Raw genomic sequence first — 26,777 nt, 5'->3', positions numbered from 1 at the left:
GAAATTTTCACACAAAAATTTATATGTGAATATTTACAGCAGCGCTATTAATAATGGCGGAAGAGTAGAAACAACCTAAATGTCAATCAACTAATAAATAGACAAAATGGTATATTATTCAGCCATAGACAAGAAAGGAGTACTGATACATGCTATAACATGGATCCACCTTGAAACATTATGCTACGTGAAAGAAGCCAGTCACAAGAGATCACACATTATATGATTCCATTTATATGAAATGTCCAGAATAGGCAAATCTGTAGAGACAGAGGGTAGATTAGTAGTTGCCTAGGGCTAGCAGATGGAGGAACTGCGGAGTGATGGCTAAGGGGTGCAGGATTTCTTTTTGGAGTAATGAAAATGTTCTAAAATTGATTGTGGTGATGGATGTACAACTCTGTAAATACACTAAAATACACTAAATGCCAACTGTAGTAAACTGCGTGGTATGTGAATAATATCTCAATAAAGCAGTTAAAAAATAAAAGCAAAACCAAACACTGAAATAATGAAAAGATAGCATTCATGTTTGTTTATGTATACTGAAATTAATATAATGATTTATTGAAATCCTTCTAGGATGCAAACACACTAATATTTTAGATTTGCATTAATTTACTTAAGACTCAATATAATCTGTACTCTTTCGGAAACGAGAACAGGTTTGATTCTGCCAAAATAATCTGAGAATGCCTCCTTTCTTATCCTTAGAATAAAACTCTTAAATAAGAAATGAATGCCAAAGTCCTTTTATTGGCGATAGAATTTTGTTTTGTATTCCTAGGAATAAATGGGCTTTGGGATTCTTGAATTTACTATCTTTTTTAATTTACTATCTTTATTTAATTTTTAAAATCTAACTTTATTTACTATCTTTATTTAATTCACTATCTTTAATTTCTATTTATACTTATTTTATCATGTTGAATTTTCAGAAAATATAATTTTAAAAACATATAGCCTTGGATATAGGTCAGTTATAAATTACTGAAAGAATTTTATATTTGTACATAAAAGCAATATATATCTTTTAAAGAGGAAACAAGTGGTTTTAAAGGTACAAAACCAGGTCATCCCTATATTGTTCTAATGAAGTTCAATCAATTCAATTTGATTCAATTCAGGTCAATAATTGGCCATCTATTAGGTGCCTGGAAATTGCTAGGCTCCAGGAATAAAGACTGGAACACATTAAAACATAATCTCCGTTCTCAGAGAATTCAAATATAAGCTGTTCATTGGTTTGAGTCTAAAAGAGTGACACAAAGGAAGCAACCTTTGTACAAAGAATGCATCTACCAGGACGTGAAACATCAGATCTGACTTTATGAAGATACAAATTTAATCTCTGACCTGTCCTCAAAACTGCCAATGTAGTTCATTCTACTCTCACCCTTCAACTCCAGAATTATTAAATTTGGAATTCTTACATAAAGATATTCTAAAATCTTGCTATTCAGAGTGTGGTCTGTGGACCAGCAGCATCAGCATTACCTAGAGCTTGCTGGAAACATAGAATCTTGGGCCTCACTCCTGAGCTACTGAATTAGAATCTGAAGTTAAAAAAAAAAAATCCACAGGCAAGAGAATCAACTAGATTAAAGATTTTCAGTTAAAAAAAGCAGCAAGTAGCTGTCACATCACAATTACAAATACAAACAAAATACAATTGTGAAATGCAGCAATCAGTCTCATCATTAATACATTTCCAGTAGAATCAGCTGCACTCAAATATAGAGAATAATTTTTAGTTAATTATAAAATTCTAGTCTCAGATGAGCAAAGTCCTCTTGCTTCTCAAAATCTATAAATGTTCTGTGTAGCAGTTTTATACACATCAGAGGGACTGAAAATTATTCTCTTTCAATAATACCTCATCTTATGAAAACATGAATTTGTAAAGAAATGGCCTCATTTGAGACATACTCAATGCTTCAAAACACCCTACTATTCTGCAAGATGACAGATTCAACTTAATTATAATGAAGCAGATCACATAAGCTGCTTTATTTCATGAGTACTGATCCCAGTGGGACTTAAGAGAAAACTGACATGAGAGGAAAGAAACGACCCAGAGAAAAGCCTCCACCCTCCTACAAAAATCCAGTCTCTTTTCAACTTAAAAGAGAAGGGAAGAGAGGAAGAATGAAGGAAAAAGAGCAAGAAAAAGAAAGAAATCTAACCCAACTATCGAATTGAGTAAGAGCTCTGAGAAATACATACTAAGTTTTCATTATTCCCAGACTTAAATAGTTTACTCCTCAAATTTCTAAGTGTGGCTTCTTTGGGGAGTAAATGTCAAGATGACAAAAGTACAGGTGCATGTTTCCATAACCAGGTCAGCCAGGCAGATTTGGTAGTTCTGGACCCAGTAAGAGATCCCTGATTTCACTGTGGTTTCCTAGCAGGTTGGAGAGCAGCATGCATGAGGTTAACAACTGATCCAGGGGCCTCTTCAGATGTCTTCTGGACTTTGCTACACTTAGGGGGTTTCTGTGATTAGCTTTGATGGAAAGTTTTCTTTTCTGACCCCTACTTATCAGTCTGTAAGGTCACTTAATTGGCATGATTCTGTTATTTCCAATATGCAACATTTTCTCTGCTCTAGGTTTTTCAAGCATCCTGAACATTAAAGGAAACAAGAAACAGAAATAAAACTCTTATTCAAAGTCTCCTGAGACAGCAAGGCCCGCCATAGAATCATCTTTTTTCTGAACTGGAAGCTAAAATGATACTAGATAGGTTACGATTCAAGATACTTGATTAAAAAAGGCCTAAAGTAATTCTATGGAGCTTATGAATTATTAATAACAACATGAAAAGCCAGCTTCTGCAGAGTTATAACTCAAGCACATTTAATGATGAAAATACATAAGAAACCAATAAAATAGTTCATCAAAACAAAAGTATTATTCTGATGGATTAAAAAAACTCTTAATGGCTACATAAAATTATGGATTAAAACTGGGGAAGGAAAGACTGCTGGAAGCACAAGAGTGTTATTTTTTATATCCTAAGAGCTGCCAAGATAGAGTCCACTAGGTGTTAATCTAAATCACCACAGTAGGCTAATATCCTCAGGCAAAAGGGCTGCAAATAATATCAAAAATGAAGATGAAAGCCAGGTATTGATGAATATGATAAACACTTCATCTTCTCCCAAAGGTTGACAGGTTGGCTGAATACCTGGTGGGTATAATGCCAGGTTCAAGGAGATAACATGTTTCGCATGACATGAGAAGCCTTAGTGGGGTAAAAGCTTGGTCCTATATGGCAGTTCCCATAATTGAATTCCATGGAAAACAAGTCCTTCATTCATGTTTCCAGAACAGTAAGAGCCACTGTCATTTGCTGGCAGCCCTGGAAGTGCCTTGAGGGCAGCCTTAAACACCTATGAAACTATGGCATTAAGCAGCTGTCATGGGAATGGAGAGGAGAGGAACTCTTCTGCAGAAGTATTCCACCTTAACTTCATCACTCCTGCCTCTGTCTGAGAGGCTTCTGTGATCATTTATGCTCAGTCCGATCTCTGGCTTTTAGTAAGTTTGACTTTGACCATTCCACAGCTGTGGGTATTGGGTAAAGACTTGGACTACCCCTTATTTTGAGTCTTTCTGGGGAAAAAACAGCGCAACCCAAGCAAACTGAATTGCAAAAACAGCTTTCACATGACTATGGGTAGCTTTCAAAGGACAGGAAATAGATATGTTCAGAGCATTTACATTAGATGTCAAGTGAAGAAAGTGAATTTCTTCTGAATAAATATCCTTGTTCTTCACTATTTTCCTCTCTAGCTATTCAGTACTTCACCCTAGAAACCACAAATGCATTTTGTGAGAGACAAGCATCTCTTAGGACTGAACTGAATGTCTAAATTTCTATAGGCAACTTTTACATACCTGCTTTCCTGTCTGGGTTCCTGATGGCCCATAAAGAGCTGACAATATAATTCTTGCTGCTGCTTTAACAACTATTAGCAAAACTTGTCTTGAGTTTCTCCTGAGCAACAAGAAGGTCAAACTGGTACCTCTATGTATGTGGTAGGAATGGATACAAAGCAGGAAACAGGAGAATGGAGGCTGCATAAGCCTGAGCCAATGAGTAGTCTGGAAAACCATTTGTTGCCTAAATACAGTTGCCACTCATGTGGGCAATCATTTCCTTCAGAAGAGCTGCTACCATGGGCTCATTTTTTCACAGGCCAAATCTCTGTAACTAACTTGAATCAAATCACAAGAGAGGAGAGAGAATCAAAAAAGATAGCTCAAATAATTACAGGCCAGGTGGTAAATGCTATGGAGAAAATTGAAGAATAGGGAATGCTAGGGAGAAGGGGTGCTGTTCTTTTATATAGGGCAGCTAGGTGAATGAAAAGAAGAAACCAGTCTTGTAAAGCTCTGGAAAAAAGTGCTCTAGACAAAAATTAGTAAGGCTCCAGGCAAGGAAAAGCTCAGTGGGTCTGGAGAACAGAAAACCCCATGTACTTGAAGCATGGTGCCTAAGGGAAAGCTGCAGGACACGAGACTGAGGGGCAGGCAGGTGTCAGTTCACATAGGGTCTTGGTGGGTGAAGCTTTTGGATTTTATTATAGGGATAATGGGAGGTCTTCAGAGACTTTTAAACAGGGATTGACAGGCCTGATTTATCTATTTTAAGACTGGCTGTTTGGAAAGAGAATGGATTATTGATTGGAAGGTCTTAGTGGAAGCTGGGAGATATCTTAGGAAGTTATTGCTATTGCTTCCTAAATGCTGGCAAGAGATGAGGAAGTGTTGCCTAGGAGACTGAGAATGCAGGTAGTGAAAAACAGCAAGGTTTGGGATATTTGGGAGCTAGAGACAATCGGATTTGCTGATGCATTTATATGTGGGGAATGAGAGCCTTGGGTTTTTGGCTTGTTTGGGCGGAAAGTGGTGCCATTTTCTGAGGTGCAAAAAATAGATAAGAAAAAGTTATGTGTGTGGAGGATGATAATGATGACAGGGGCAAATGTACATATAAAAGTTGTTTTGAGTGTTTGACATGTTCAAGGTGTCTATTATTAGACATCTTGTTAGAGATGTCCAGTAGGCACGCGGATATACAAATCTGAAGCCCAGGAAGATGATAAAGGCTGGTGATAAAAATCTAGGAGACATCAGATAGTACTTAAGGTAAGGGACTAAGAGGAAGCCAAAGATGAAGCCTTAGGTGACTTTCAACATTCAGAGGTCCTGCCAAGAAGGAAAAGCAAACACTGAAGACTAACAAAGAGTATCCTATGCAGCAGGTAGAAACCAGGTGGGTGCAGTTTCCCTTAACAAAGGCCCATGGCATCTCCATTGAAAAGAACTCTAAAAGCCATTCGCTTCAGTCACCCAACTCATTTCAGTTTTTAAATACTCTTTCTATCACAAAGGGATAAAAACATGCATAAGTCAGTTTACTTTATAACTACTCCATCCTAATCCATTTAACATCATCCCGCTATAATCTTCCTAATAAGAGTTCAGGCCTAATGGGGAATACCGTATTCGAATTTGGCAGGCTTTCATGGATAAATCTTAATATTATTATGTATAGGGGAAAGTCAAACCAATTAAGAAAATCTGAACTCTGAATAAGTTTGTTTTTGATTAAACACATGTCTCTAGAGAGAAAAGGATAAGGCTAAACGCTTTAGGACAACCGATTATTTAGAAATGATAAAACAAATGTGGCATGTGGTACATGATGTAATCTAATTTCAATCTCATTCTGTATAAATGGCTAACAGAACACACGGCAGATATCTCTATCAAGGAAATTAGCTGGAATGAGGGATTATTCTGTGGCAATATCCCATTAAAATAGTAACACAGATGTATCCTTCAAGCACCAAAGTGACCTGCAAACTTTTAGAGGAAGTGATTGGAGATTGTGATGCTGTCCTGTAAGAATGACAAATATTTTATTATTACTACTGGGCAGAAGCTCTAGGACAAAAAAATTTGAATTTTACTGTTGATGACTTCGTTTCTCTGAATGACTTTTTGAGGGTGTGTAGGTGTGGAACTAGACCGAAAGAGGTTATGTTACCAGTTCTGCAATCTTAAAACCAGTTGTTTTAAGAATTCCAGATATACAGAGTAGTGAATTTGATTACAGATCAGAGATTCCTAGCATTAAGACTCATACTCTCCCCTCTTTTTCTCTTTGCAAATCATAATCACTTAAAAATTTCAGCATTCAATTACAAATATTTGTTGCCTGTATGAATTTTCCTCTGGCTGTAATACATCCTAATTCTTACAGAATAATTAGTTACTGTCTTTTTTGCACTTAATGTTGGGGATATTAACGATCATATGTGAAATCTATTATTTATAAAACTATAATCTATTTTCCCCTATACTTATATCTTGATGCTCTCAAACCAATTAAATTTCCTTGGGCCAATATCTGCAATATATTTCTTATAATTCATATTTATTCTTTAGAATGACATCATAAAAATCCTCAGGGTGAAATCAGCTCTGTTCCACTTCCCACCTGATTGCAAATTAAGAAACTGTTACTCTACAAACTAAAATTTACTTAGGACTTTTCTTCAGAGACAGAGTAGACGGCATCTTAATAGCATTCTGCTTAAGTGACACTCTGGATTAAGTTCATGCTGTAAAACTTGTTAGCCAAATCCAGCCCATGGCCTGATATGGTAAATGAAGTCTGATTGCAACACAACCACATCCATTTGCTTACTTATTATCTAAGGCTGCTTTTGCACTAGAGCTGAGTAGGGACAGAGACCATACAGCTTACAAAACTTAAAATATTTATTATCTGGCCCCTTAAAGAGAAAATTTGTCAACTCCTGCTCTAAAACATACTGACCAATCAACACACTAGGAACACACACAGCTAACAGGCCCTCTCTAATACTCCTATACATTTCTGCTCTGTATGCTACCAAGAGCCAACTGCACAGTATTTGTGCCACTTATAATTTAATTATAACATAATATATTAAATAAATGGGTAAGTGAGAAAAGAGTTGTTAGACTTAGAGGAAACAAAATTATTATAAATTAGGCTAAGGTATGTCAATTGTGCAAGAGTGTGAAAAACATTATAAATACCCAGAGTGTTTTTCTTCTAAATTAAAGAACTAAAAAGTAGAAATCAATGGATCTGGTTTGTGCAAATGAAGACGAATCAGAACTCAGTATGAAAAGATAAATCATAATATTAAAAGACTGGCAAGTGCAGGTACATCGGTATGCTTTAGATTAACATATTTAAAGCATGCTTTTATCATTTTATATAGTTCTCCACTTTTTCTTTTTTTAAATGTAACATGTGTCATACTTACAGACAAGTGCGAAACATTCATGCTCATTTTAAATAAATAAAATATTGCTGATATTTCAGAAGTCCCCTAAATTCCCTCTCCCCAATCACAATTCCTTCTCTTCTCCCTAGAGATAACTCAGTATCTGGAGTATCCCAAATTGTCTAAACTTCTATATTCAAGTATTTCCAGCAGAAATAAAAAGGTAAATATTGTTTAGCAATTGAACCATCATTTTCTTTATTATATCTCTTCAATATCAATAAAATTTAGAGGTCTGATATCTAATATTTTTAATTTGGACTTTACAAGTAGTTTGTTTACTTAGTTTATAAAAGTGTTTTCAGTGGTAGAGTTCATCATAAAATTAATTTATTGATCACAGTAAGGCACAGTGAAAAAATAAATTAAAAATAAATTCTAGTAGAGATACAGTAACTACCCTTTAGAAATAATGTTTCAACACTGATAGCCATTTCTGAGAGAGAAAACTCTACTAATTCAAATTAACATTGATAAGTAAAGATGAAGTTTATCTTAAATGGATAAAAACTGCAATTATTAAATATGGTTTTCAAAACCATTAGATCACCTCTAAATGTATAGAAAAACTTGAACTAGTCTATCAAAGTGCTGAATTATTAAAGTTCTATACTTGTAGTAATTAACAAAAAAGGATTCCATTAAATAGGATGGCAATAATATATATGTAAGCTAATTAGTCTGAAGTGCTTGAAAATATTTTAAATTATTATAGCTCTTTAATCTACTACATGATTAATTTGTACTCTGTGAAAACATTTTGCTTTCTTTATAGCTCAGACATTGCTGGGTTCTAAATCTACAGATTTCCAATTTAATAAGATCCAAATTCAAGAGGTTTTAGAATATTCATAATTTGTTACAAGGGGGAAAAACTTAACTATATAATGGAGTAATGAGTCACATCACCCTAAGCCGGTGGTCAATTTTAGCATTACTACGGGAGGGTTAAACAGATGTTGTTACGTATCTACATAAGATGTGGCAACATCACCTATGATGTATTCTGGTCCAAAGTGCTTAACTTGAATTCATCAAGGCTTTCTATAATTTTGCTTTGTAGGAAATATGGGGGATTGAGAAACAGGCTAAATGACACCACAACTAATGAGATAAATCCAGAAGCTGAGATGTTCTGAGAAACAACTGTCCATGTCTTTTCAGCAACTTTGCTAGATAAAAAAAGACTGACGGGACATCACCAGATGCAACAACGTGTGATTCTAAACTGAGTCTAGTCTAGATATAGCAGCTGTGAAACATTTTCTGAGGTCATAAATGGAAATATGGTCTGGTTACTAAACACTGTTTTTCTGAAATGGAAAGATGAAGATCGATGATTGAAAAAAGTAGGATAAAAAACTGTAAAATATGATTCCATACTTCCCCGGTATAAAAATGTATGTATAGACACAGAGAAAAAATCTATATTTTTAACAGTGATGATCTTGGGGGAAGAATGTGATAATTTTATTTCTGCTTATGGTATTTTCTACAATGTGCACAAACTGCTTCTGTATTACTAAAAAGTTAGTTTTAAATATAAATTCTATGGAAAACGATATGACTATTTTTTATATCAATAGATCCATTCGCCATAGTCTATCACAGAAAATTTATGATATTGACAGGAAGAGAAGGCAAGGGAAACTGTGGTATATATAAAAAAAGGTATCAACTTACCCTATTAGATTATTAATAATGCTTTGATTCAATCAAGATCCATGTAGTATCTTCCATGTCATTTCACATGTGAAATGCTATGCATTAAAAATTTGTCTTGACTTTTTCTTATTAGAGGTATAAAAGGTTTTATAATAATTATTAGATAGCTCAGTATTAAAAGATATTTTGCTAAACAAGCTCACAAAGCATAAAGGATTCTAGATGCCTTTTCGTAATAATCGATCTGTTTCTTTTTCACCAGAGAGGGTCAAGCTTAATGGTTTTTACGATCACCACTATATATGCAAATTGGATTCCTACAAAATAAGCAGCCATTTTAGAATGCACATATTCACATATGCTTGTCTTAAAAGTCAACAAATGTATAATTTTCACTGAGTATTCAATTTCAGTTGAATATGACAATGAACCAATTTCATATCACTTCTTTTAAAATTCATATTTAAGTTGTATTATCTGAGAGTTGTTCAGATTTTAAATTTAAAGCTGATCTTTTAAAAGTCTAATATTTTTTAAAAAATGAAAACTACTTGGTATACTTGTTACTTATGTATATCAGTAATTAGGTCAGGAGGTTAAAATATCTGAGTTTGAAACATACAATTTATTAGCTGTGCTACCTTAGGCAAGCTATCTAGCCTAATTAAGTGTCAGTTCTTTTCATCTATAAATTGGAGAAAACAGTATTTACTTCACAAGGTTGTGATGATTAGATGAGATTATGCCTGTTACATAATAGGAGCTCAGTATCCATGACAATGATGGCGACTCTTATATGTCCTGACATGCTATATATCCCAATAATAATATTGAGGATACTACTCTACATCTCCACACAGATGCCCAGATAGGTATCTCAGTCTTACTAGATAGAACTACTGCTCTCCGCCCTCTAATTTCAGTAAATGGCACCACCATTAACCAGGTTACTAGGGACCCGAACCTAGAAGTCATTTTTATCCTCCTTTCCATCCAGTGTAGCTCTATCTTCAATATATTTTGAATCTGACCGCTTCTCTTAGGTTTATCACTACCATGCCAGTCGAAGCCAGCAAATTTTCCATTCTGGACAACTGCAAAGATTCTACGTATGGCTCAGTTTTCACTCTCTTCCTTTTTACCCACCTCAGTCTATTTTCCACCCAGGTGCTAGAATGAGTCTTTAAAATATAAACCAGGTGATGTCACTTCCTGCTGAGAACTCTTCAGTGGCTTCCCATCACACTTAAAATAAAATTTAAACTCCTTTCCCTGCTGAAAAGATCTTAAGTGCCTGAGCTTTTGCTTACCTTCTCTCTTGGCACTTTCCTCTTAAGTCCTTCAGCTCCAGCCATACTGGCCTCCTTTGCTATTCCTTAAGCATTCTGAGCTTGCCAAACACACCTTTGTGCCTATACCTTTGGCCTTGCCAGTCCTTCTATACGAGAGATTCCTTCCCCAGATAGCCATATGGCTCTCCAGCTCAATTCTCTGCTCAAATATCAGGCTTTTTTTTGACCATGCCATCAAAAGCAGCACTCCCATAGCTCTGTTTTATCGCGATTCATAACACTGTCATTACTGTGTGTGTATGTGTGTGTAAATTCGTTTATGATCAGACTGTTCGACTAGCACACAAACTCCATAAAAATGGGACTTTGTTTTGCTCATTGCTGGATCCCCATCATCAAGAATAGTACTGAGTACCTTGTAGGTATTAAAGAGATATTTTTCAATACATGGAGATTTCTACTCATGTTAAATTGACTTGGGTTTAGCCAAGTACTTCCACCACTACTTAGTCAGCGTCTCAAAAAAAAAAAAGCAAGTAAAGTGGTCACATAGAATTAGTTCTATATTCCATACTTTGCAGAATCCTTACTAATCTAAGCCTGCAAACAAAGTCCATAAAATTCTTTGTTTTTATTCAGGAAATCTATCATCAGTCTAGCAGAAAAAAACCAAAACTATTATTTCATCAATCTTAGAAGAAAATAAATATTTTTTAAAAGTTTCTGTATTTAAAACAATTAAGGAATTAGTTATTTGACTGAAATACTTGTAACAAAGGGAAAGAGAAAAGTTTTCCCTGGTTTACTTATTAGTAAATGGTTCTGTATAAAGAGATTATGATATTATGGGATAAAATTGATTTTAGACTCAAAAGAAAAAAGTCATATCAGAGTGTTAATGAACTAAAAATTAATTCTCTCCCTTAGCAATTCCTTCGTAAACGTTCCAAACTATGGTTCTAAAACAACAGTTAAATACATGAGACTTAAGTTTACCATAAAAATGACATTGTTTTAACCTATTATCGAAAGTATGACAGATACTATGAGCCATAGAAAATAATTTTCTAATATAAAATTGTTGAATTCAATCAATACAAAGCAATATATGAGTAAAGTTCCAGCAGATACCTCTCTGAACCTCTTTTACTTTATCTGTGCTTTTCTTATGACACATACTTTTTTCTTTTATTTACAACTATTGGCATTTTTGGACACAAAATTTTGTCTGTTTTATCTTTGCAGTTTCCTACAGTGTTAGCACAATGACTGGGATACTCAGTACACATTTTCTGAATCAAAGAATAAATTATATAGAGCGTTAAAGGCGAGAAATAATGGCAGTAATCACTTCATAAATATAACAGTGGATATGTACTTGCAGAGTTCTAAATGAGCCCAAATACTGCTTATCTATACCATATCCTATGAGAGGAAAGTATGGAGAGTTAGATAAAACTATAAAAGTGGTTCATGTGCACTCTATTTTGCTTCCTAGTATTCATCACAACTGTAATAAAGTAATCAGTTGAATCATCATTTGCTCAACATCTGCCTTTTCCACTTTAAATTTTATAGGGTAAGAACTGTAAAGAACTGTCTAACATGGACCAGTAGAACAGAATCGAGAGTCCAGTAGTAAACCCATATTTATATGGGCAAATAATTTTTGACAAAAAAACTTTTAAAAATAAACAGTGGAGAAAGGAAAGTGTTTTCAATAAATGGTGCTGGGAAAATTGGAAGGTCACCTGCAAAAGAATGAAACTAGACTGTTGTCTATCACCACACACCAAAATTAACTCAAAATGGATTAAAGACCTGAATGTAAGACCTGAAACAATAAAATGCATAGAAGAAAACATAGGAATGAAACTCAAGACCTTGGACTTAAAGAGGAGTTTATGAATTTGACCTTAAAGGCAAGGGAAGTAAAAGCAAAAATAAATGAGTGGGACTACATTAAACTAAAAAGCTTCTGCTCAGCAAAAGAAACTATCCACAAGGTAAAGAGACAACCATCAGAATGGGAAAATATATTTGCAAGCAACGCCTCCGATAAGGGCCTAGTATCCAAAATATACAAAGAACCCACATGATTCAATAACAACAAAAAAACAAACGATCTAATCAAAAAATGGGCAGAGGATCTGAACAGACACTTCTCCCTAGAGGATATACAATGGCCAACAGATATATGAAAAGATGCTCAACATCGCTATTAGGGAAATGCAAATCAAAACCACAATGAGATACCATCTCACACCTGTTAGAATAGCTATAATTAACAGGACTGGTAATAACGAATGTGGAGAAATAGGAACTCTCATACAATGCTGGTGGGACTGCAAATTGGTACAGCCACTACGGAAAGCAGTATGAAGGTTCCTCAAAAACTAAGAATTGATCTACCACATGATCCAGCAATCCCTCTCCTGGGTATTTACCCCAAAGACTTGAAAACCCATATCCAAAAAGATATTTGCACACCGATGTTCATAGCAGCATTATTCACAGCAGCCAGGATATGAAAGCAATAGAAGTATCCTACGATAGATGATTGGCTAAAGAAGCTGTGGTACATATATACAATGGAATATTACTCAGCCATAAGAAGAGGTGAAATACTGCCATTTGCAACAACATGGATGGACCTTGAGATAATCATGCTAAGCGAAATAAGCCAGACAGGAAAAGTAGAAAATCACAGGATATCACTTGTATGTGGGATATAAACCTAAAAGCAACAAATGAACAGGACAAACAAACAGAGACTCAGGGACATGGACAATGGACTAGTGGTTACCAGAGGGTAGGGAGTTGGGGATAAGGGGAGAGGTAGACGAAGTAAAGGGAGTCAGACATAGTGGGGTAGAGAGAGGGTGAAGTGGGTAAAGGGGATCAAATATATGGTAATTGGACTTTGAGTGGTAATCACAGAACAGAATATACAGATGTCAAATTATAATGTATACCTGAAAATTATATAATTGTATTAACCAATGTTATGTTACCTCAATAAACTTAATTAAAAAAAAAAAGAACTGTCTACAGCTTCAGCCATCTCACAATAGTAGGAGCCCAATAAATGTGTTTTGAATTAATGAATGCAGTTAGGGCTGTGCTACTGCATAATCTGAGAAGCACTGGGTCCCCTTCCTAGCAGAGTTTACCAGGCACTCACAGCTTCACAGAACATAATAGTTTCTTTTTTTCATTGGTTTTAGAATACAATTTTTTCACATGCATCTTACAATTGATAGTGTCTTAGTATCATGTATAGTTTAATGTGCAGCATTTTTTTCTTCCTGAGTATTACATGAAATGATATTTATTTTAATAAATGATGGTGTTTTAGAAATAGTGGCATATAGTTATTGCTAATTCCATCTTAATATGGAAAATACAAAAACTTCAAGTACTTACATCAATTAAGTCTGAAAGATCATGAATATAATACTTGAAAACTGAGGCATTGGTTGCTTCAAGGGTTAGGAGATATTCATTTCGTGCCTTTATCGATTTTAGTTTATTTTCCGAATACTTTGCTTGTCTCTGGTGAAGAAGATCCAGGCATCGGGAAAAACAACAAAGTCATTTTTAACAAGACAGAGAAACAGACATGCATTTTTATTAATCTAAACAATTTATTCTACATCTATAAATGACCTCTGAAATCCTTTGAGGAAAGTATATTTCAAATCTGATTTAAATAACAAACTAAAATTACCCTGCTATGGGGAATAACAATATATTTGGGCTTCAGGCCCATTTGCAATGAAATCTCTTTGTTAATATTCAAGTTCTCTACATTGTGTATTGAATACTTGGCATTCACTACTAAATGATGTCCAGCTGTTATTATATGATTTTTATGTTTCTTAAACATTTTGCAATCCCATGGGAGGAAATTCATGTCGTTTCACAATAATTTACAATCTGTATCTATCAGCTATTGCATCAGTGTTCTTAGGCTTGTCACCTCAAATGAGGATTATATACTACCTCAAGTGAGGACAGAAAGGCTCTGCAATCTATTTTTACTTACCTTTTCTTTCATTTTTTCAATTTTCTTTACAGAGCTTCGCCGCTGATGTCTCTCTTCTAGTCTAATATGAAAGACTGGATCACCAGATCTTCCAATTTGCTTTTCTTCTTGTTTCTCAGCCTCTTTCAGCTTACTTTCTGCACTGATGCTCTCTGCATGATACATATGGTACGTTTTCATCACCTGTGAAAATGTGACCCAAATTGTTAAAAGTTGTCTATCTGTAACTTAGAGAGCGAATGGAAATGATTAAATGACATATATGTTAAAAATATCATCTTCCAACTTTCAGATTGTTAGTAAAATAGATGAATTATGGATTATTGCTTCTACCTAAAGCAAACAGAAAAATGCAAATGCACCTGCCAGGAAGAGGCACTCAGGGGATAGGCCTTGATGAAAAAATGATTTACAGAGTCTTATGTATACTTTCACTGTACTTGAACAGTTCCCTTAAAAGTGTTTAAGCTTAAAAGTGTTTCTCTAAAATTTCTTCTGCATTATTAATCTGCAGAATAAACCATTATTCATGGATAAATTTTAGCCCAACCTTGGATTTATAAAAAACTCTAAATAAGTACAGCCCTTACTAAATTTTATTGCTTAAAACATGCTTGTCAAAATACAAAACATATATAATGAGGTTCAAACATAATTTTAATAAAAAATGTCTTTCTGATCACAAAATACTTTATGTTCAATGTAGAAAACATATAACACACACAAAAAAATAAAAAGCAAGCAGAGGTAACCACTGTTAGGATGTACATTTTCCCTATGAAAATGTACACCTACTTCATTTTAAAATGATATATATCATTTCTTTTTTAAAAAAACTGGGATCATACTGTATTTACCTTTTTTAAGGTACTGTCATTTTTTCATTTAATACATCAGAATATTTTCTTATGTCACTAAATATTCTTCTAAAGCATAATCTTAAGGACTGTATAGTATTTCCCTATATGACTGTGCCATACTTATCTAATTTTCCTATTGTTGAACATTTTAGGGTATTTCTATGTTTTGCTTTATAAAATAAAGCTGTGCTAAAAATCCTTGATGTATATCCTATTTTATTTCTTTTAGAAATGATAAACATAACAAACATTTTAATAAATTTAGGAATACATAGAACATAAAGTTTTGTTTGCAATGTACCCTTTCCATGTATATTGTAAGCTTATGTAATAAATTCTTAATCATTAAAATTTTTTGGTTATATTATTGTTACAGAAATGTTTGTTCACAAAATTCTGTCATTATTTCCTAGGATACATTTCCAGAAGTAGAACTGCAGTCAGAGAATATGCACATTTTTGAGGCATTTGAAACATACGGCCAATTTAAAACTAGGCTAACCTGAAAAAAAACCTTATCTATATAGTTATTTCTCAAAGCACTTTAGATAATGTAGATGCTTAATATTTCTCAAAATAAAAAATGGATTATTTATTCTTATAATAAAATCTGTTATATCTGTATATAATCTCTGTATTCTTAGATACAGAAGTATAACAGTCACAGATTTTCAGAGATTTTACCTAAAAATCAGAGTTTTCCAATATAATTTCAGTGTTTTCATATGCAGAGTCGGACATCTGGGCCAATTTTGAAACCTGTTCATTTTGAGCACAATTATACTTCATAAAAAAAGCAACATGTGTAAGGTATGATGATTCCAATGCCATTGGACCTAGGAACACATCGGAATTAAGCACCCAAGTAATCAGTCATGGCGCTTTCTCATAAATTATGTCAAATTCTCATCTGCAGAAGATGGGTTTTATTTCATTTGTAAATAACTATAAGTTATTGAGGCAATTTTATAACTAAGGTATAGCTGTTAAGAAGTTGGGATTAATTTAATATTTTGAAGTAAGGAACTTTATTTTTCTCACTTCAAAATATGAGTTATAAAATAGTTTGGGTACTCGAAGCACCACTGGAATAAATATATTTACTTCGGTTGAACCATACAAAATTGCTATTTTTGTAGGTTATATAAATAGAGAAAATCAGCACTTTCTCATGGTTCAACTGAATACACTGTCTCAATGTGACTATTTTGAAGAGTAAAATATGGGTTTAATGAAGAGCCTTTACTTATTTTCATAAAATCTGATGATGTCTTTCCTTAAAAATGTAAGCTAGTAAATTATGTGAAAGGCACTGATGAACAAGAACAAAGTAAGGGCGAAACTACAAATTTGTGGCAGCTTTTTCTGAGCTGCAACTGCAAAGTTGTCTGTTTTTAGTAATTATCAAACCTGTGGAGGAGGGGAAGCTTGGGTGGCTACTCCAGCTTAAAAGAAAAATAAAATAGCATTAGGAAGCAGCTGGGCAGCTGGGGAATGAAAAGGGAGTCACTCTGCAGCTGGGCAAACAACGAGGTCAATGAATCTACTACACACCTTGCATTTCTAGGCTCGGCTGTTTATATTCCCTGCCCCACGCAAACCCACATACCATTTGGTTCCTGGTTCCAGTTACACTTTTAAATAAGAGGGTGAAGAAAACCAACCCCTCTCTCTCATCACACACACGCACACGCGCGCGCGCGCGCACACACACGCACGCTTCCTCAGCTATCTGCATTCATCTTGCTCATAGACAGGAAATAAGAAATGAGAACATGTGATGACTCTCATCACAGCTGGATGAAAAGGCATCCCAGACAGCCATAGGTACCTGAGAAATCTTTTTAAAAAATACATCACAAAGAAAAGAACTGATCTCTTGACTCCTGTTTTACTTAGATGCTGAAGACTGGTGTAAACAGGTAATTTGCACAAACTAAGGCTTACGAACTAAAGATATCATCAAGCTGGCTGCCAGCATGGCATTTCTTATTAACTAGCCTGCGTTAAAAAGAAAACATTTGAGTCTGACTTAACGCTAGCAAGAAAACGGTGTAAATATCTAATCATTATGCAGTTCAGCACAACAGCTGAGGATTCTTTAACTAATTCAATGGCAATATCCAGAAAGAAAATTTCTTTGTTCAGTTTTCCAATATGACTTAGGGTTTCCACTATTTTCTAAAATGTTAACAGTTACAATGAATTAGTTTTAAAAGTTGGGGAGAAAAACACTAAAAGCTTTTTTGAGAACTCTAATTGCAGATAACGAATGCAAGAACAAACTGCATTATTTAAAAGGTAAGCTGTTAACAGAAGTTAAATGTGTTTTGTATTTAAAATAAAATAACAGACAGTTCTCTGTTTTTTCAGAGAAAAGAAAGCTTTTATTTTTTAAAGGTATATTTTGAATACATACTGCAAAGAAAACACCTTCCCCATCAGCTTAATGCAAACACCATCTTTTGCATACCAAATGACAAGATAGGCATATATCCATTTAAATGTACTTCAATAGCATATTTTCCTATTTGAATTCTTCTCTAATGAAACCTCATGCATAATTCTCCACTGAACACACTCAATTTATCTTTCTGCTCCATATTCCTTAACTGTAGGAAGAATATAGTCAAGGTGGTGACCACATCATGCACTTCTTTGTGATACTGCAAAATACCATATAAAAACTTTTGCACAGATGCTGTTAATTTTTTTCTTACTGACAGACCCATATAATGTATATGACACTACTCTTGTACTTTCGATCAAAATAATTAAAATATCTATAGTAAATTTCAATATTCAGTGTCATTATGTATCAAAACTATCCAAATGTTGGAGATCATTTGCTATAAATATATAGCAATTTATATTTGCTATAAATATATAGCAATTTATATTTGCTATAAATATAAAGCTATAAATTATACTTTTTGACTTCTGGTTCATAATTTAAGAAGACATGGTTCCAGGAATGGATCTACTAGTTACCAGATGTGGGGAAGTTATTTAACACTTCTGCTTACCTTACAAGGTTGTTGTGGGCACCCAATGTGTGTCCCTGTGTATGTGTGTATAACTTAAAACTCTACTAAGTATTTACTATATATGCATGTATGCGTGTATATATATATGTAGAGAGAGAGAGAGAGAGAGAGCGCGCGAGCACGTGTGCGCGAGCTAAGCGAGAATTATATAATGCTTACTAAGTGCCTATATCATGGATTGTCATGTAAATTCAGCTAGGGCACCAAGAGTATCTTAGGTGCCTTCAGGTCCTTACTGTTGCCTAATATACAGTGGGAATATAACAGGAGTCTGGCTCGTCCAGGGGCCCACATAGCTTCAGTGCCTCCTCTCTAGGTTACAGCTGCTGCTCTGCTAAGTCGTGTCTCTGGGGGCTTATTTGAGACAGGGGTAGCAACTACCTTTAAGGGGGCAGTCATAACACTACATGCTGGGATCTTCACACCTGCAATCTCAAGCCTTCTTGCTCTTTACTATACTGAGCCAGCCTTGGTGAGGAATATAGCCAGCCTGAATTTGAGTTCTGGAGCTACTACTTAACAGCTGGGCAAGTTTCTTAATTTCCTTGAGCCTCAGTTCCTCTGAGGTAAAACTAAGGTTAGATGATAGAATGCATGGAAGCACATCGCAGGGTGGGCAGCTGGCATTCTTGACAGTGTCTAAGGTATAATATAGAAGTAAGCATTCGGGCTCTGGGGCTAGGCTAGCTGGCTTCATATTCAGGCTCTAGGCAAAGAGGCAGAGGCCACTGTCTCCCAAAGGCAAAGCAGCTGGAAGAACTAAGGTACAACAAAGGTAGACCAAATGGAGGCCTTTTCCACTATTTCATATTGCAACCTGGGCTAGCAAAAACCTCTTAAAAACTAACTTTTACCAGTGAGGAATGCCTAGGAGTTGACTGCAGAGATACCTATATGTTCATAAAACACAAAACCTGAATTCCTATTTTGAAAAGGCCCATCTAACTTATCTGAAATGCACATTGCATAATTAGCACCCTTTCGATGTATGCTGACAGTTACTGTAAAATTAAGTGGACATTAGCCTAGGTTTCAGGGAGCAATGTATATTGATCTGCATTTTTTCATACACCCAACAGCTACTGAGTATCCATAAGCCAGGCGCTGTGTTCGAGATGAGATCTCTACCCCATGAGAAGACACAGAGGCAAGCCTACTCTTACTGGAAGACAAACAGGAGGTGGGAAGGGGCAGTCATTCACTTCACAGTAGGCTGAATAGGACACAGGTGGAGGAGGATTCCTCAGCTTCTTTTTAATCAGCTTTTACTGAAGTCTCAGAGCCTCTGCGAGGAGGGGGCTGTGTTTATATAAAGAATGTAAAGACAAGAGGATCTAACCCTCAACATTAGTGTTACTCTGCCAAAACCCACAATGGATCTCTCAGTCCCCACCCCCATCCCCTTCCTCCCACTGCAGGCCAGTTAGTGACATATATCTCTTTTATTCTCTTTTGCGGCATCAGAACTGGAGAAGTTGCTGACCCCTGCCTGAGACTGAGCAGGACGGTCACGATGGTGAACTTTCATAACCGACCTCCTCTCCTTAGGCGCATATGGCTCTCCATAAGTCAATGAAAACAGAATTTACAAAACAATTATTTGCAAAGTAACATTTACAGGAAAATTCACTTTGAGAGGTAGCATTCTGGTGGTGAGACTCACAGAACAGATTGCTCGGATTCAAATCTCGCCTCTGTACTTACTCGCTGTGCGATCTTCTGCAATAACTTGACCTTCCTTTGCCTCAATTTCCTCACTGTAACATCAGCAAACATTATTACTCACTGCATAGTGGAACGATTAAATGTGTCAACGTACATAAAGAACAAAGAAAAAAGAGCTTGATATATAATAAGTGCATAGTAAATGTTGGCTGCTAATATTTGGAAAAAGTGCCATAAAATGATTCATTTTAACAATGGGAAATGATGTCTCCATGATTGGAAGATCATCATGTAACAGAGGTAAAAGGAAATTAGCAATATTCCCATGTATGTGTATGTTAAGAATTTTAGCGAAGCTCTTTAGAATGAGCAAATAGATCAAGATGAACAAATAAATAGCACGATATACTGTCTTTCACGCTAGTTTATCAAAGGACACTTGAGGAATATTGTGACTTCACTGAAATGAAATCAGTATAACAGTCTGAATTTATCATCCAATTATTTATAATCCAAACGATTGCCTTGAACAAAAGGCATTGTCTGGGATTCTGGACCCTGCTGGCTAGGAACTGCCAACCAACCAAATGACAGGACAACAGAGATGCAGAGAATAAAGAAAACAAAGGGAAAAACAGAGAATACATATGTAAAAGGAGGAAATATGGCTAATAAAAATCACAAAAACAGTTATATTCTGTTTAGTGTAGTGTTAAAGATTTTGTTTCAGGATTAATTGTACAAAGCAGCATTTTAATAGAATGAAAAGAACTCAGGTCTATGAAATCCAATAAACCTGAATTTTGGTCCTAGTTGGCTGCAAAATAGCTTTGTAACCTCAGTCTTTTTGACTCTCAGCATTTGACTCTCAGCATGAACCTCACCTATTAGTGGTAACATAAAATCATGAGGTCTCCCTCCCTACAGGACCAAAATGAGGGTGACAATAAAATCCAACCACATACCTCAAACACCTTAAAAAGTGTGGAATGAAGGGAAAAGTAAAAACTAGATGCCTGATCATAGGAGAAAGTGATCATGTAAGCGGAAGACTTCTTTCCAAAAGAATTTTAATACATTCCTCCTAAAGAATATTTGATGAAGCTTCGAGGAAATAAGGTAAGATGGCATTTAGCTTACTATCTGAAAATAGAATCCACAGTATCATTCTTGTTTTTGTTCTCTGTGTGTATGTGTATGAGAGAGAGATTTACTGTTTTCTTCTCCATCCTCAAGAGCCAGTGTTAGTGGAAGGAGCATTCCTGCCCTAGATATCTAAGGGTGTGAGCCCTCAAACTGCCAATGACCCGACTGTATGACCTTTCAACAAGGCTTCATTCAACTCTGCTGGCCCTGAGAAAAAGGTGGGTGGACCATGTGATTTCTCAGGCCTTTCCTACCTCTGAACTTCTGAGTCCATGATTTCAGATATTAATCTAGCAATAACTAAATAACCTAAGAATTTATTATTTGGGGGAAAAGTATACATATAATATACTTCTCAGGGGCTAAAAGGGTTAATTTTTTTCCCCAGTGTCAGAGTAAATGGCAGATAAATTTTAACCAAAAGGAAAACCAGTGTAACAACAAATTATACTAATTAACCCCCTCTTCTGTTCACTTGAGGCAGCAAGTAGTACACCATGCTATGCTGGGGATATAAAATTCATCCTAGAATTCTCCATGGGCTCTGAGGCCATAATTCATCTGCTTTGATGCACAGAAAACATCTAGAAAGGAACAGTGCCTGGATAATATGCCTAACACACTGTTATATTGATGAACCTTAAACCGGCATATCTATCACTCTAGTGACTTTAATTAGCTCCCAAACTGATCACTGATCAATTGTTAAGTGCTCATTAAGTAGAAAAAAAACAGGAAATACAGGGTTGACACACTTATGGATTTGCTACAAGTTTTTATTTTTGACTGTTAGATTTAAGTTAAAACCAGGCATTAGTCATCATTTTCAAAATGACAAACTGAACAAAAATTTGTAAATAGCAATATAAATTGCAATTAGTTTCACAAGATTGTGTTAGTTTAATAAAATTATTTAATGAAAAATGACTAATTTATCCTAAAGAGGACAAACCATTTTGTCTTACTAAAAAGAAAATGTTTCTATTTGTAACCAGAGTAACCTGTATTTGTTAACCTTAATCGTTGCTAGCTCAATTTCCAGTGGTTACTAGAGGCAGTTTCTGATTGAATCTTTGAGTCATAGACCGATGTTAATGGTTTTACCTCTCTAATGAACTCTTAACATTCACATTCAGAAAAATTTCTTGAGCTCCCTACTATGTATCTCAAATAGATCTTGTCCTATTTTATTCCATCACATTCTATTACTAGAAATCCAATTATATTTTATTCTTTACTGATTCATACTAGTTCATTAGTTTATAAGGGTAATTTTTCATGAGAGTAATTAACAATCTGGTATAATATCTGCCCACTTCACAATTATCAGAGATTTCTAACATGGAATAAATGTCATTTTATCTGGGAAATTCTAATTTTGCAAAAGATATTTTCCTTTCTTGTTTCTCATACTTCGTTAGTAGTGGTGTCAAGAGAGAGTGGTCAGGGCAGAGGCTTTTCACAAAGTCCAGCTTAATATCCCATTTTCACATCGATTTGCTAATACTCCGGCAATATCAAAGTGCATGGAGTTCCCTGCACAGGCAATGTGCTTTCCACGCATCTGTGCTTTTCCTCACACACTCTCTTTCTGGAATGCCCTTCCCACCCTTCCTTTATCATTAACTTCAGCTGTCAGCTCCTTCAGGGAGCCCCCTGTCCCGAGTGGCTCTGTGGAGACCTCTAGTCTAGCACCCCACACCATACATAGAAATATCTCCCTAGTGTAGCTCATTGATGACAGGGCTGTGTCTATTATCAATGCATTTCCAGGACCTATATATTTGTTGAAAGGCTCCTCCCAGCTATTCAGTATGTATTACTCGGATGCAAGAGAGATGACCCTATAACAAGTTTAGAGTGGAAGCAACAATGCTTTTAGTGCTTTCCATTTAATGGACAAAGCAACAGAAAACAAATTCTGAGATTTGGGACAAATGCTAAATAACTGAATAACATAAATGCTAGAACCTTACATATCAACACACTTCTCCACATACTTGCTGGCGGCCACATTCCAAAGGAGAGAACTGTCTTAAAAGGTAGCCCATTCCATTTCTGAACAGCTCTAATGGTTAAAATCAGGAATCTGACTGCCTGGGTTCAAATCTTTGTTTTCTCTTTTAGCATGTCTCATAGTTTTGTCACCTCTAATTGGGAATGAGAATAGCTATAAAACTGTTGTGGCGATAAAATGAATTAATACATGTCAATGCTAACTGGCACCCAGTGAATGCTTCATGAACGCTATTACAATGAATAAAATATCCTACCCTTCTATCATAACTTTTAAGCCCACAATAAGCCTTAGCCCTGCCAGCGCTCACTTGCTTATTCTCATACACCTGAGAGGCTGAGAGCAGAGAAATGGTCTTTGTTTTATGGATCAAAGAAATGAAGCTGCAGAGAGACTTAATCCTTGCCCAACAAGTCAACAGAGAAAATGAGAAAGAAGGTCATGCAGAAAGTACTCATTTCAAAAAGGGTTTTCATAGAAGTCTTCAGAGGCACTGAAATACAAGTTTAATCTACTGAAAAAAAAAACCCCCAAGAGTTGGCACATGGAATATATATTAACCAGGCCACATTGAACACAGTGGCAGGAGAATTGGCAGAGTTTCAAGTAGTTGGCAATGCTGAGGGAAAAGTGCATGTATAATGAAAGGCCAACAAATTTACTAGAGTTTCAAAGTCACCTGCAATTTTAAATATTTAATTATTTTCAGGGAAATGTTTCACATGTCTTCAACATTACATGTGTATTAGACATTTGAGTTATAAAGTTTAGTTTGTGAAATATTTAATCTTAGGACACAAGACACTTGAAATCTTAATATGTGAAAAGCTCTATAACCCTTAAAATGGCAGCATCAACTAAAATGGAAAGACTGATGTGGAATCCTTTTCTTTCAATGAAAAATAGTTTGGAATTTGAGACATATATCCTATGCCTTATATCTGATACTGGAGGAGGAAGGAGGAAAAAGAAGAAAGAAGAAGAAGAAGAAAAAGAGAAAAAGCGAGAAGAGAGGCCTTTGCTAAGCTGTGCAAGAAAACTTTGAGTTTTCAAACTGCTTTGGAATAGAATATTCCTTTTGGTACTCTCCTGAAATCTTTCAACTCTTGATTTTCTCTTTCTCTCTAGAGATGGCTCCAGAGAGAAACTCTATGAATATGCCTTGTGCTCCTCCTAATTGCATGCCTTGGTTCACATTACTCCTTTTCCCTCGAAAGCCTTCTCCATTCCCTCTCGGTCTCTCCTATTTCTGATATCCTGTACATTTCCTCTTTTAATTCTTCTCAATCCTCAATGTAGACTTCTCTTTGGATCTCCAAAGCCCTCTTCTGCCTGAACGTCTCTGTTGGTACATAATGGTCTGCCTTATGTTATAATCACCAATAAAAAGAAAGTACAGTGTGTGGGCTAAGCTCATTGATAATGCCTAGTCTGAGACTTCCTAGCTGTGTGGCCTTGGGCAAGGTGCTCAACCTCTCTGTGCCTCACTTACCACATGGGGCTGCTGGGAGAATTTAAAGAGCTAATTACATAAAGTGCTTAGAATAGCACCTGACAAAAGTCAGCTGTTATACATACATACATATATACATACATACATACATACATATTCATTCTATATATATTTGGGATTGATGAATAATGGTAAACAAAGCTAAGTACTTTAATTACTCAATTTAACAAATTCTGTTTAAGACGTCTGTTATTAATGCATTCCAATAATTTAAAAGTCCTAATACTGTATTTCAGAATGTAATAGTTTGCATAATATATTCTTTAAGATGGATTCTTGATATGAAACATTCCTTAGAAAACATTTTGTTTTTACTAAGCTGTACTTTCTAACACCTTTTTTTAATTTCTAGGCCAAATAATTTTTTTCGATTAATATTGCTTACTTCTTTTAAATGATAGTTTTATCTGTAGTTCATAAGTACCAATCATAACTAAATCTCAAATCTCACAGAGAAAATGAAAATTCAAAGCAGGAACTAGGGAGCGCTTGGCTTCATTAATTATTAGCAGGGTGTCCTAAAGGAACATATAATGTTCTTATCAAACACTTGTCCTCACAGATCCTTGCAAAGTAAATTTTATTAATCTCAATCATTTTGGCAGGAAAATAAAGCCAGTTAAATTAGCTAACCCAGTCTCCAGTCAGTCTGTGTCAACACCAAGATGAGAATTCAGAAGTTGGCCAGGAGTCATATGATCCCAACACCTCTCTTTCTTTCCATCTAAGTGTCTAGCAATAAAGCTAGAGGAAGGATATATGGAAACACTTCATCAGCCCAAGATCTCTAAATAGACTGCTTTTTAAAGAAGTTTTCCAGGTGGCATCACAGAGAATGTGATATTCCAAAGAGGTTTTCAATTTGGGAGCTTTTTACATATCCTTTACTCCTTATTTCTCTTTGTTCAGTGTTTTGTTCTAAGACCCAGACCTCTTTGTAGTCCATCTCAAAGGAACAAATTTTCATTTTCACTACAGAATATATATTTCAAATACTTAAAATGCCCTTGAGCTAAAATAAATACTTAACCAAAAAATGAAAATAAAAAACCTCTTTGAGGCTCAGAGAAAAATCTTCTGATATGAGGTGGCAAATATCTTGGGTTCTTTCAGAATGACTTTTCAACCTTGCCTTAGGCATGTTTCTGCGTTATAGAAGAATGCATTAGCTCCTGGCTCTTGGGAGGCTCACAAAGCAATCCTGTGAGACGGAGTTTTCAAGGAAGGGCCTAAAATAATAAACAGTATCTTCCATCCCCTCTAAAAAATAATTAGCTTTTTATTTTAACATTTTAAAGAGATACGTGTTCGAAGCTATATAAAGGCCAGAGAGAAAATCTGAGTGCATTCAAATAACTCCTATACAAGATGCTCAGCAGCCTCTGGCTTTGCATTAGGACAGCTTCCATTCTCTACATATTGAAATTTGCGGAGCTAGAACTCAGAAGGAAAAACAAAAAACAAAACAAAACAAAACAAAACAAAGGAGAATGGAATATCCAGTAAAGGAATCTTAGCATGATCATTGTGTATAAACACACAGCTAAGCAGGTGGTGTTGACACATATAACAATAAAGCTAAATGAAGGGTTATGTTTTAAAGAGGCACCCCAAAGGAACATATTCTACTATGAAAGCTGAATGTGCAAAGCCATTCGGGTTTGCCCATTTTGTGACTGATATCAACAGTCTGGAAAGCTCAATCAAGTTTTTATAAGTATCAGTCAGAGCATGCAGTGTGAGAGTTCCACCTATGAGTTTCATCTATTGGATCTGGTTCTACCCTTCCGCCCTCCACCTGCTCCGTACATCCTTCCCTAAAGCAGCTAACCAGAGGGAAAACGATAGGCCTCAGGGACTGGGTTTAGATGTTGGAGCATTACTGTCTGTATGATCCTGAGCTAATTATTCTGAGTCCCAGCTCCCATTGTAACACTGGGATTAGGAATACCTGCCTCATAGAGCTGCTGTGAGAAATGAATGAGGATAATATGCTTGCCTCATGGTAAGGATTGGATAAATCTTCATTTTCTCAGTTCTTTCCTCTTAATTTAATGGAACTTGAGGATAGATTACCTCTTGACTCTGGCTAGCCATAGGTGTCACTGATGTATTGAGAGTGTGATTATTAATTACACATAATTAGCAATCAATTTCATGTGGATTTATC

General features: G+C 35.4%; 1 protein-coding gene across 3 annotated transcripts in view; it reads right to left on the bottom strand.

Annotated features, from left to right (window-relative positions):
- Window positions 1-26,777, bottom strand: part of SRGAP1 (SLIT-ROBO Rho GTPase activating protein 1) — a 229,900-nt gene that overhangs the window by 67,454 nt on the left and 135,669 nt on the right. For all 3 annotated transcript variants that reach the window (XM_039865895.1, XM_039865897.1, XM_039865896.1), the window contains exons 5-6: window positions 14,360-14,542; window positions 13,738-13,866 (exon numbers count right to left, since the gene is read on the bottom strand). In XM_039865895.1, coding sequence (XP_039721829.1) covers window positions 13,738-13,866; window positions 14,360-14,542 — 312 coding nt within the window. The remainder of the gene's footprint in view (window positions 1-13,737; window positions 13,867-14,359; window positions 14,543-26,777) is intronic.

Source organism: Pteropus medius, unplaced genomic scaffold (genome assembly GCF_902729225.1).
Source record: "Pteropus medius unplaced genomic scaffold, Ma_sr-lr_union100, whole genome shotgun sequence".
In the NCBI taxonomy this organism is placed as follows: domain Eukaryota; kingdom Metazoa; phylum Chordata; class Mammalia; order Chiroptera; family Pteropodidae; genus Pteropus; species Pteropus medius.
This window is presented reverse-complemented; position numbering and strand designations above follow the sequence as displayed.